This window comes from Phyllopteryx taeniolatus, chromosome 10 (genome assembly GCF_024500385.1).
Source record: "Phyllopteryx taeniolatus isolate TA_2022b chromosome 10, UOR_Ptae_1.2, whole genome shotgun sequence".
NCBI lineage: Eukaryota > Metazoa > Chordata > Actinopteri > Syngnathiformes > Syngnathidae > Phyllopteryx > Phyllopteryx taeniolatus.
In genome coordinates, this window is record NC_084511.1 from 20,565,894 (window position 1) to 20,578,293 (window position 12,400).

Sequence of the window (12,400 nt, forward strand, 5' to 3'; positions counted from 1 at the left end):
ATTACAAAGTACAGTGTATTTGTGTTGAGCCATGATGGCCAGCAAGGCCTTCTCTGCTGGCCTAAACACTGTTGAAAGCGCCTTTTTAACCAAAGTTCTATTGGTTCCATAAAATTGCATTCATTGATAGTCTATTCTCTTCCTTTCTTAGTGTTTCTCTTGCCTTCCAGTGCATGTATGTGGATGTTGGATTTTTTTTTATGTCCAATCAGATTTCAGCCTTGAACCTTTTCACATTTTGTGACCTTACAATCACAAACTTGAACGTATTTGAATTTGCCTTTATACTGCCGCCACGTGGCCAAGGCACACGCACCAGAATGAGCTTCACAATGTGCATTGAATTTAATGAGAAAGTGTGACATTTCAATTGTACTTAACTGTGATTATTTTGTTTTAATAAAGTGTAATATTATAGAGTGCTATTTTTCGCATTAAAAAACACATTGCAATTCTTCTTTTTTTTTGGGCAGGGAAGCTGGAACAGATTAATGGCACTTCCATTCATTTTAATTGCGAAAGAGGCTTTGAGTTACACGTGTGGCCAAGGAATATATTAAACCCATACCTCAAAGCACCACTAAATATATATATATATATATATATATATATATATATATATATATATATATATATATATATATATATATATATATATGTATATATATATATATATATATATATATATATATGTATATATATATATATACACACACACGCACACACATACACAGATACATAAATACATGGGGTAAAACCTACATTAACTGATTTGGAATGTTCATCCATCAGTGAATGGTACACCTCGACAAGCACACCATCATTTTGGTAGCAATCAAGTCACGGCTTCACACGTGTCTGACCAACATCTGACAACATTTCGGGAATCACTGAAGCACGTGTGTTACTGATGTGTTCTTCAAGTGTTGGGAGATCCCGAGGCCTCGTTCCATAGACTTTCGACTTGATGTAACCGAACAAGAAAAAAAATCGCATATTGTGAGATTAGGTGAACGAGGACCACCACGACCTATCTGGAAACTGGCCTCCAAGAATGCATGAACGCTGCATGTTAGCTACAGCTGACAGTTCGGTGAGACAAAATTCCTGAAGCAATTTATTTTCCACCAAGATGGCGCCGCAGCGCGTTATTCACGTGAGGTAACCAGCTATTTGGTTTCACTCGCGTGTTTTATCCCAATACATTTTGTGTCTTACAAATTTTCAGTGATTTATGTCAGAACGTGAACGTGATGTCTCCCCCATTGGAGATGTTCATTTCCAGGATACAATGGAGGAAACAATCTTAGATCATTCTTAGGACTGAATGGTGGTTAAGTAATATTTTTAAGGATGTTCAGAGTATATGTGTGTGTGTGTGTGCTGTTGTTGCTGGGGGTGTTCTCCAGGAAATAAAGTCTCAGTATCGATACCAAAGGTTCATGCATATTTTATTCAAGAGTAAAAAAAGTGGATCGTCCCATGGGGCATGCTTACAGTGTTAGTGGATGGGGAGTTGAAACCAAAAGAGCGAGACAGGGAGGGAGAGAGAGAGAGAGAGAGAGAGAGAGAGAGAGAGAGAGAGAACCATGGCATGTCGCTATGGCACGGGTTTCCAGGGGGTGGGGTGGGGGGTTTCACCTCTCCCAAAGCACAACAAGATCAACCAAGGGGCAACGCAACATAAAGAGCAACTTGCAGTGAGCGAGAGCTTATATATTAAGAATAATGTTCATAATAAATATAATAATCATAGAACCATAAATATCAAATAACAAGAAAAATCAATATTTATGAGAGTAAATTTTTTGCCTTTAAATTGTCAATGCAACATAACCGGCTTAATTCTGTTCAAATGTGTCTTGCTGCTTTTAGCTATGAACTGCGCAATTTATGTATTTACTTATTTTTATCATGCAATCATGCTTTTGGCTGCCTGAATGCCTGTGCCTCTGTATATAGCGTGGTATTCGATACTCATTTGTATTTCATTACAAACGATTCCTGTACATTGACCAAGAAACAGAGGAATAGCTGTGAACTCCACACTTTTGATTGGAAGTGTACAGTATTGTCATTCTGTACAGCGCTAAAAGAAACAGGAAGCGGGTGATGAAAAGAACTGGGAGGAAAAGTCAACATAATATAACACAAAGTGAATACAAAAAAAGTGATTTAACATTATGTACAAAATAAATTATTCATATTCCTCAGCTCATATCAGCCAGAAAAACAGAAGGGGAAAAAAATCCGACTATAGTGAAACACAGAGCACAAATATAATTCACATTATCAAATAACTTAACTCTGCATGCACCGATGCGTTAATATGAATGCTTTACAAAGACTTTTCCTTTGATTTTCTTTCTCGTCTTGAAAGCTTAAGATTGTGTTTCTCCTGTAAAATATAACTTCCTACTTTTGAGGCCGTAGATTGTCGGCCATCACTGCCATTTGGGAGCAAGAGGGTTGTGGAAAGGGAATTAATGAACTATGACTTCACATTTCAACCACAGTCCCCTCATATACATAAAGCATTCCATTTCCGCTAAGTTGCATCTTGCATCATGTGTGCAATATAAACGTTCCAAGAATCCTATTTCAGCCTTGTTCCAGATTTTTTTTTTTTATTATTATTCCCCGAGAGCTAGTTAGCCTGAGACCAGAGGGGGCGAGTGGGCCTCCACTCAAAATGGAGGTGTTGTGCTACAAAAGCAAACGGGAATCTACGCCCCACAATATCAGACGAGGGCTCAGATCAGTCTGCGGCTTCGATTATCTTTGCACAACTCTGTTTGAGAAGCCACACATCTTCATCTTGGTGAAGAACGGCACATTTGTCAAATATAACTACATGAACATTGTTAAAGCATATTCGCAATTCTATTTTTTAAAAAAAAAACTGAAAAAACCATACTGTTGTAAGTTTGGTTCCACTTCTCGTTTTTGGATGCGAACGGGAACGAGAATCTTAAGACGTCCCCGATGGCCGCACCTTGACCCCGCCCGCTCCTTGTCAACACGACACATTCCACCGACACAGCTGCACGACGCTGACTGTCCGCCCACTGGGAGCTCCGACATGCACAGTGAATAGTAGCTACTCCCGCTCTGCTCATTTCAAGTAGTTTCTGTCCTCTTTGTTGTGCGGGTACAAGGGAGTTGCTGTTCTCTAAAAAGAGACGCCTTGGTCAAGTCCGGCCACACTTATGCCTTTACATACAGCAGAGAGAAGGGCTATATAATCATGTGAGCGTGTCTGTGTGTTTGTATGCGTGTGAGACAAGTGTTTGAAATACTGCATTTGCGTAGTGAGTATGTCTATGTACAGATATCAGTAAGGATGGTGATTATAAGGGTTTTGTAACTGCATCCGGCCGTGTGACAGTACGCATCCATCACTGTATATTGCTGTTGCTATCGGTCCCATTGGGCTCTCCCATATTCATTCGGCCCATTGACAGCCCCACACTGTTGATGGCGTCACGTCGCGGCGGCATTCTCTCGTTGATTCGGTCCAGACCTTTGGCCTCCTCGAAACTGCTGATCCGATGCTGCGGGGAGAAGCCTCGGATGGCTGCAAAGACAAGCAGCCCCACACAAACGTGCAAACACAGTTATTATTCAGACGTTTGATAGAAGAATGAAGCCCTTGACTGTGTGTCAGTCTATCTTAAGTCTCAGTCTAATCTAATTCAACTTTTTAATGCTTTCATTGAACACCAGCCAGCACAAGCAAACAATTTGGTTCTGTCTTTCTCCCTGAAGCTTTGGGTTTGGATAAACAGATTTCGGTCACACTGCACATGTTCTTATAGCAGTATCTACAAACATCAGGCAGTGTTTATCTGTTGTTCTCAATGCTGAGCCTGGATTAGCTGGAGGACCTAACTACTGATCCGAGATCAGCAAAGCCCTGAAGAGGGAGTGTAGATGAAACAAAGCACAGCTGTACACAAGTGGTCATTCATTTCGTCTCTCAAATGTGTAGTCATGTTTTTATTTATTTCACTACTTTAAATAGCTGACTCCATTATCAAAGCCTAACTGAAACACTTCAAGCTCCACTCTTTATGCTCATAAATGTAGTTGGCAGAAAAGCAAAATTGCCTAAAAAAAAAAAAAATCCATCTCTCATTATTCTGGCATTTAGCAAAAATCCTAATTGACCTAAAACAGGAAAAGTTTAATCTTATTTCATGTCAGACAGTGAGAAGAAAAAAGGTTTACATGTAAACATATGGTTTTAACAGTTTATATACACTATATATATATCCATGTACATAACTGTATATATCGTTTCACATTTTAGTAGCTTCTTAAGTGACCCAGTTTAGATGGAATGTGATAGTAGTAATAAGTACATATGCAAATAAAAACATCATATCAAATCATCAAATAGAACTAAAGCAAGAAAACAACATTGACACTGAAATGTGATGACAGATAGTCTCTTTGAAAAGCGCCACTTTTAAGACCGCCACTACTTTTTACGAACATGCAGCCACTTATAAATATTCTGCTTCACAGTGTACTTCCAACACTGGGCTAAGGGGTCTATGTACAAAAACAAACAAACAAACAAAACAATACAAGCAATACCCATAATTTATTTACTTGAACAAATTAAGGGCTTTAGTTCAGATAAGCAACAGACAAGAGTAAATATACAAATCCAAAGTCCAAAAAGGCAGTGTGAGCAAGGATTTTCATTCAACTATTATTATTAACAATTATAGTACGTTTCACAAAGAGACATAGGGATTTGATGCCTGCAACACATTCTATGAAACTAGTACATTCACCTTTTTTTTGGTTGTGGAACTGAGCATACAGTCAAAATTGATTTTTGATTGTTAAAATCATTAATCACAGGTCAACAGTTAGGTCTACATGAGCTGATGTGCGTGCACTCAGAATATTATGTTCTGGAGTAACCCATAACGCCATGGTTTCTAACAAACCCCCACACCAAATTAAATGTACCTTTTTTTTAAGCTGGTTACTTTCTTAATTTATATTTGCCAAGTGGCCACTGTCTCTTTGGCCTTGTTTCCATCAAGGAGCAGTGTTTTGTTTAGTAGGTACACATTTTTGGGGTGCGGGCCAAAGACCCTTGGGGGTCTAAATGGAGCGCTTCCTTCGGGTCCAAAGGCACATATTGGTATTTTCCTTTGCTTTTAATTCAGAGATTTCCGCTTTAAACTATTGGAAGATTTGTTTGTGAATGAGCACCAAAGAATCAACGTTGCAAATATTTCCCGATGATTGTGTCCAGACGCAACTGGATTGTGTTACAAGCATTAAATTCCGCATTTAATTTCAAGGTTGATTTGAACATTGAATTGAAAAACTGATATCGCCGGCGTCGGGTGGAATCCTCTTATCTCCAAAACCATCACTTTTCAAGAGACCAAAAAAAACAAAAAACAAAAACACCATATTTGTTGAACCATTAACTGCATTGTCAAAGAGAATAAGCCATTTCCAATAATGTGAAAAATGTGAAATCTACCAAATTTTGACATTGGAGGTTTCGGCCCGATGCCAATGATATACAAACCATTGCTTTCCGCAGAAGTCAATGATTTTTGGTTTGTACAAGCCAAAACATTGCAGTTAATTAAAGCGTGCACTTAATAACCAAGCCTCTATACACAAAAAATATTGACACATTAAATACAAGTGCCATGAGGTCAATCTGTTTGGTAGTTTTTGTTCATTTTGAAAGGTCTGCTGAGTGACAAGGTTGAGACCTTTCATTTGGCAAAATTTTGCCAAACTGATCTGCAGTGAAGTATAGAGCGCCATTTTTTGTCTTCATGACTAAATGCTTACCGTCCCTGCCTGATAACAACTGCGTATATCATGTTTCGATTTTTCCCCCAGTTGATTTAATAAACAATTTTACAATTAAGTATTTCATAAAACAAGCCACAAGCGACTGATATAAGACTGATCGATGTTTTCAAAATCATCACTGGATGTAAGTTTTATATGAAGAATGTTTAAAGAACCTGTAAAGTGAATGTCAAGATTTGTTTCTAAATATTGTACATAATACATGTCTGAAGATAATACAGTGCCACCAGAAAGTATTCACACTCCTTCACCTTTTCCACTTTTTGCTATGTTACAGACTTATTCTAAAGCTTATTTGAGTGTAGTTTTTAAAAAATCTACATAAAATATCCCACAATGACAAAGTAAAAACGTTTTTTTAGACAGTTGTCCAAATTTATTGAAAATGTAGACATTTAAACATAATAGGTACCTAAGTATTCACACCCTTGGCTTAATATTTTGTTGAAGCACCTTTGGCAGCAATCACAGCCTCAAGTCTTCTTCGGTATGCCTCTACGAGCTTGGCGCACCTGTTTTAGGGCATTTTCTCCTCTCAAGGTCAGTCCGGTTGGATGGGCAGCATCGGTGGACAGACATTTTTAGGTCTTTCCAAAGATGTTCGATTGGATTCCGGGCTCTGGCTGGGCAACTCAAGGACATTCACAGGCTGCTCCTGAAGCCACTCCTTTGTTATCTTGGCTGTGTGCTTTGGGTCCTTGTCGAGTTGGAAGGTGAATCGATACCCTAGTCTGAGTTCCAGAGCACTCTGAAGCAAGTCCTCTTGAATAATTTCGCTATATTCGGCAGCTGTCATCTTACCCGCTATGCGGACTAGTCGCCCTGTTCCTGCAGTAGAAAAACAGGCCCACAAGATGCTGCCACCACCATGCTTCACAGTAGGGAAGGTGTTAGCCAGGTGATGAGCAGTGCCTCTTCTTCTCCAGATATGATGCTTGCAATTCAGGTCAAAAAGTTCTATTTTGGTTTCATCAGACCAGAGAATTTTGTTTCTGCAGGTCTGAGAATCCTTAGGTGCCTTTAGGCAAACTCCAAGCAGGCCGCCATGTGCCTTTTAGTGAGAAGTGGCTTCCGTCTGGCCACTCTACCATAAAGGCCTTATTCGTTTTGTGCGTTAGCAATGGTTGAACTTCTGGATGGTTCTACCTCCATAAGGGAACACTGGAGCCTTAGTGACCATAGGGTTCTTGTTCACCTCTCTGACCAAGGCCCTTCTTCCCCGGTTACTCAGCTTGGTCGGATGGCCAGATCTATGAAGGGTCCTGATGGTTCCAAACTTCTTACATTTCCGAATAATCAAGACCACAGTACAATCCGGTCTCCAAGGTCTGCAGACAATTCCTTAGACTTCATTGCTTGGTTTGTGCTCTGATATGCACTGCCAACTATGAGACCTTATATAGACAGTTGCATGCCATTCCAAATGATGTTCAATGAACTGAATTTATCACAGGTGGACTCCAAATTGTAGAAACATCTCAAGGATGATCAGTGCAATTCAGATGCACCTGATCTTAAGTTTGAGTGTCATAGCAAAGGGTGTAAATACAACCCCAATTCCAATGAAGTTGGGACCTTGCGTTAAACATAAATAAAAACAGAATACAATGATTTGGAACGTGTTGCAGCCATAAAATTCTAAGTTCAAGATTGTTTGCTAAAAAACAAGAAGGTTTATCATTGAACATTAAATATCTTGTCTTTGTAGTGTATTCAATTAAATATAGGTTGAACATGGCGGCACGGTGGCCTGACTGGTTAGAGCGTCAGCCTCACAGTTCTGAGGACCTGGGTTCAATCCCCGGTCCCGCCTGTGTGGAGTTTGCATGTTCTCCCCGTACCTGTGTGGGTTTTGTCCGGGCACTCCGGTTTACTCCCACATCCCAAAAACATGCATTAATTGGAGACTCTAAATTGCCCGTAGGTGTGAATGTGAGTGCGAATGGTTGTTTGTTAGTATGTGCCCTGTGATTGCCTGGCAACCAGTTCAGGGTGTACCCTGCCTCCTGCCCGATGACAGCTGGGATAGGCTCCAGCACGCCCGTGACCCTAGTGAGGAGAAGCGGCTCAGAAAATGGATGGATGGATAGGTTGAACATGATTTGCAAATCATTGTATTCTGTTTTTATTTATGTTTAACACAACGTCCCAACTTGGCGGCACGGCGGGCGACTGGTTAGAGCGTCTGCCTCACAGTTCTGAGGACCGGGGTTCAATCCCCGGCCACGTCTGTGTGGAGTTTGCATGTTCTCCCCGTGCCTGCGTGGGTTTTCTCCGGGCACTCCCAAAAACCTGCATGGAAGGTTAATTGAAGACTCTAAATTGCCTGCAGGTGTGAATGTGAGTGCGAATGGTTGTTTGTTTATATGTGCCCTGCGATTGGCTGGCAACCAGTTCAAGGTGTACCCCGCCTCCTGCCCATGATGGCTGAAATAGGCTCCAGCACTCCTGCGACCCTAGTGAGGATAAGCGGCTCAGACAATGAATGGATGGATGGATGGACAACATCCCAACTTCATTGGAATTGGGGATGTACTTAAGTACCTATTATGTTTGAACGTTTACATTTTTTTATACATTTACACAAATTTCTGAAAATATGTGTTTACTTTGTCATTATGGTATATTTTATGTAAAATTATTTTTTAAAGAAAACTATACTCAAATCAGCTTCAGAATAAGTCTGTAACATAGCGAAATGTAGAAAAAGTGAACGGGTGTGAATACTTTCCCGTGGCACTGGAGCTAAATACATGAAATGTTTGAGAATTATGTAGTAGTGATTTGTGTAGCCATAGCGTTAGAATTGTTTTTCACCATTTTAGTTTTCCAGATTTTTTGGGGCTTGGCTTAAATGCCGAGTGATGACGCACTTTCAATTCGGCATGAGCCCGTCCTCCCCATAATATCCCAAGTTGACCACCTTCATTCACATCAGTGGCTATCCGGTGCAATTGCAAGTTACTTATTTATAATTACTAGGCCCATTTCTACCACTACAGCATGCAATTGGCTATGTAGCTACACCTACACTCCCAAAAAATGACCTGGTGGAATATATTACAGACACTGGAGGCATTAGGTGGATAATTTTCATGGCTCAAACGTAGGAATGTGTAGGCATGAAAAAGATGCTAGACGTTATTTGATTGGCAGTTGTGTGGGGCATGGTTACAGGGTATTCAGCAAACATGCCCACAGCGTTCAAGAGCAAGATACCATTTTGAAGCCTTATTTCATAGACAAATCTGGCAGGGTTGTTAGCAACACTCTTCTTCGTGGTGTGTCAAATTTACAAGATATAATTTCACTTTACAGGGACTTTAAGCAGATGTCATTAAATTAGTTGCTTTTTTATCAAAAATTTTTTTTGTGGGGGGGGGGGGCAAACATGCTGTATATCCTATTATACATGTGACAGCTAATTTATTTCTATCATCACAGCTGGCTCACAGGAGGAAACAGATTGATTGCATGGTCACCTTCTACAGCACCTATAACATATTTGCTGGAAAAAAAAGAATAGCAGACAACAAGGGGTTCAAATTGTCCCCATTCCCCCTCATCAATGTTTACACGCACCCACACCCCAGCATCTCTGATGTGTGTGTGTGCGCTTCAAAACTATGAACACTGTATGTATGCTGGGAGAGGAAGATGTGAAGTAGCTGGTTGTTTAACCCAAAAAATAAAAATAAAAAAAATGAAGAGTATGTGTTTGAATATGAACATGTTTTAATGTGGTGACTGCAGCGAGCCATGGTTATCGGCTTTGTTGTGAGAGCCGATGCTGTGAGAAAAGCTCTGTGCATTATGGGTAAGGAAAATCTATGAACTTATGAGCATGGGTGGCAAAGAGCGCAGCCATGCTGCTCGCACAACCCCCCCCCCCCCCCCACTCCCACCCACACACACACACACACACACACAGGCACGCTGATATGAGTGGCTTTACCTTCAGCATCCTTAACTGTCTCGATGGCTTCTATGGCCTCAATGGTAGCTGAATGATGGTCAGACAGATAAGAAGAGAAAGAGGGGACAGGAAGAAAGACGAGAGATTCCGAAAGAGCAGAGAAGGGAGATGAAGGAGAAAAAAAAAAAAACGAGTGAAGGCTGAAACATGCTTCTGTGCAGATACACGTCTCTGGATATGATAGCGTTTGTGGCTCATGGAGGCTTATGGAAAATACAGGCCCTCTGTTGTAAACGTGTGTGAAACTCGCAGATTCTTGACTCCAAAGCATGTTTCAGGCACAATCCACGTGAGGCCCGCAAAGCAACACTGAGGCCAAGGCTGAGGCAGGTTAGAGCGCACCTGGGCTTAGCAGTAGATTTGGCTTACTCACACACTATCCCTTCCTCTCCTCACCACTGCTATTCTTCCCTCTCTGTCTCAGACCACAACCGCACACGTACAACCAGCAGGCTGTTGGTATCCTCAGCACCAGTGAAGTGAAGTGGAGACAGGGAATGAGTCCGTAGGGCAGAGAGATGACAGGAGATAAACAGCAGCAGTGTGGTCCAGAGCATATGCTTAAAGTGTATTTCTAGTTACTCGTGTGTGTGTGTGTTTTTTTTTTTTTTTTACCGTGTGTCTGGAGGAGAGCTCTGGGTAAGGTTTGACAGTCAAATGTGTGTGTGTGTGTGTGTGTGCGCGTGTTCGCGATTGTGTAAAACACTCACCACTCTGCAGAGTCTGTTTGCCCCCTGACAGCACTCCGCTTGGCAGCATACCTGTAGGGGTCAGTCCCTTCAGGGTCAACACGTTCTCGCTCTCCTCCCTGAGGGTCAGTGTGTGTGTGTGTGTGTGTGTGTGTGTGTAAGAGAGGGAGAGAGAGACACACACAGACAAAGAGGGGAGGAGATGATAAACGCTAAGAATAGGAGCGCACACCTGTCCACATTGTCAGTCAAATGGCTCATATTTAATGTTTGGTGCTGGCAATGCTTTGAACCTGAAACTATTTAATCCGATTCGGAGGTCGACCTGTGTCCTGTAATGGATTGTAATTGACCTTATAGGTTCCGCTGTATAACCATGCATGTCACAAACAAAAGTGTAGCATAATGGGATTGTCACACTAAATATTTTATCCTTTTACAGTTCAGTTCTGTTTTTTGGTGTCTTCTGGTTGTTAGTGAAAAATAACTACAGTATATCTGGTCATTACGCCATTGCCAAAATAACCAATCAAATGAAGGCCTAAGACTTTCACACTTACACAGTACATTATACGTTCTCAAGTCAACTCACCGTAGAACTGAAAACATTTTAGCCATCTTCCCGATGGCACGTATTTTGTTCTTAATCACCTCCTTCCTGGCTGCAGCTGCACTTGCTTTAAAAGCGACAAATGGCATGTTATTACATGTTACTTGTTAAAAGTCAGGAATGTGTGTGTTTTATATATCCCGAGTGGCTGTGTTGAGTGTTCTTACCATCGAAGATTTCATCGCCATCGTTCATGAGTTCGTCATCAGAGCAGATACTGAGGACATTGACCAGCATCTCTGTCACTATAAATAGAAATATTCATACAAGGCTCACTACAAAATCACTTTATGATATGATTTTATCACTTAAGCTAAGCACTTTGCATTCAATACTGTAGCGGATTGACAGAAATCGTTAACTGTTCAGTGCTGCTCCCAATGCGCCCAAGAGTTTCTACTCTTATATCTCCTTTGTGGCTCTGTGCTGTGTGTTCTCTGACTCCGGACCATACCGGTCAAAGGTGGGCGCAGCGTAACAACTAATTAGAGCTTTGGGTCCTATTTAACTTAAGGTTGATTAGAACACAAATGGACAGCATTCAACATTCATTTGTTGATAAGTTGGTATTATATTGACCTGGTAATAATGTTTTGGATGAATTTATTTTCTGACGTGTAGAACCATCGTCCTCAGCGGACTCAATCCCTTTATTTTGGATATTAGTATTTCATTCATTAATAATTGATAGATAAAAGCTAAAGAAGCCAAGTCAGTAGGTATGTACTGTATGTGCTGAACACGAACAGAAAACAGATAGAGAGAGCCTTTGCAATTTGAGCTCTGTGTCTATGTCACTGTCTGCCTTGCAAATTCAGATATTGCTACATCATTGTCTTTTAAATCGCTTCTGAGGAATGGGTGAACGATTTTATTTCATATTTTACATGTTTACTAAGACACCATAGAGCCAATATAACATCCCAAATACTAGAAAAAGTTGGTTTGGTAAAATAAAGGACCTTTAAGTCTGACGTAAGGAACATAATTTTTCTACCTGGACTTTTACCCTAACCTAAAACACTTGATCCATCCATCCATTTTCTTTACCGCTTCTCCCCACTAGGGTTGTGGGCTGCTGGAGCCTATCCCAGCTATCAAATACACCCAAAACGAAGCACCTCGTGAAGGACAAATCCGACTAAGCTCGGTACACCCACCATTCTCTAATCCTCTAAGTCAAGGCTAGCCACTTTTTAAGCTGAGATAATAGCTATGTGTCATGAAGTGACATCAGAACAATATAATGGAATGGAACATCCC

The 12,400-nt window shown here is 40.8% G+C and overlaps 1 protein-coding gene across 2 annotated transcripts in view; it reads right to left on the bottom strand.

Moving 5' to 3' along the window:
• Positions 1-1,434: 1,434 nt before the first annotated feature.
• Positions 1,435-12,400, bottom strand: part of LOC133484850 (protein phosphatase 3 catalytic subunit alpha-like) — a 48,116-nt gene continuing 37,150 nt past the window's right edge. The window contains exons 10-14 of one of the 2 annotated variants that reach the window (XM_061787977.1): positions 11,305-11,382; positions 11,120-11,204; positions 10,549-10,646; positions 9,818-9,865; positions 1,435-3,577 (exon numbers count right to left, since the gene is read on the bottom strand). In XM_061787977.1, the coding sequence (XP_061643961.1) occupies positions 3,399-3,577; positions 9,818-9,865; positions 10,549-10,646; positions 11,120-11,204; positions 11,305-11,382 (488 nt within the window). In that variant the 3' untranslated portion in view covers positions 1,435-3,398. The remainder of the gene's footprint in view (positions 3,578-9,817; positions 9,866-10,548; positions 10,647-11,119; positions 11,205-11,304; positions 11,383-12,400) is intronic. The other variant, XM_061787979.1, reaches the window with a different exon arrangement.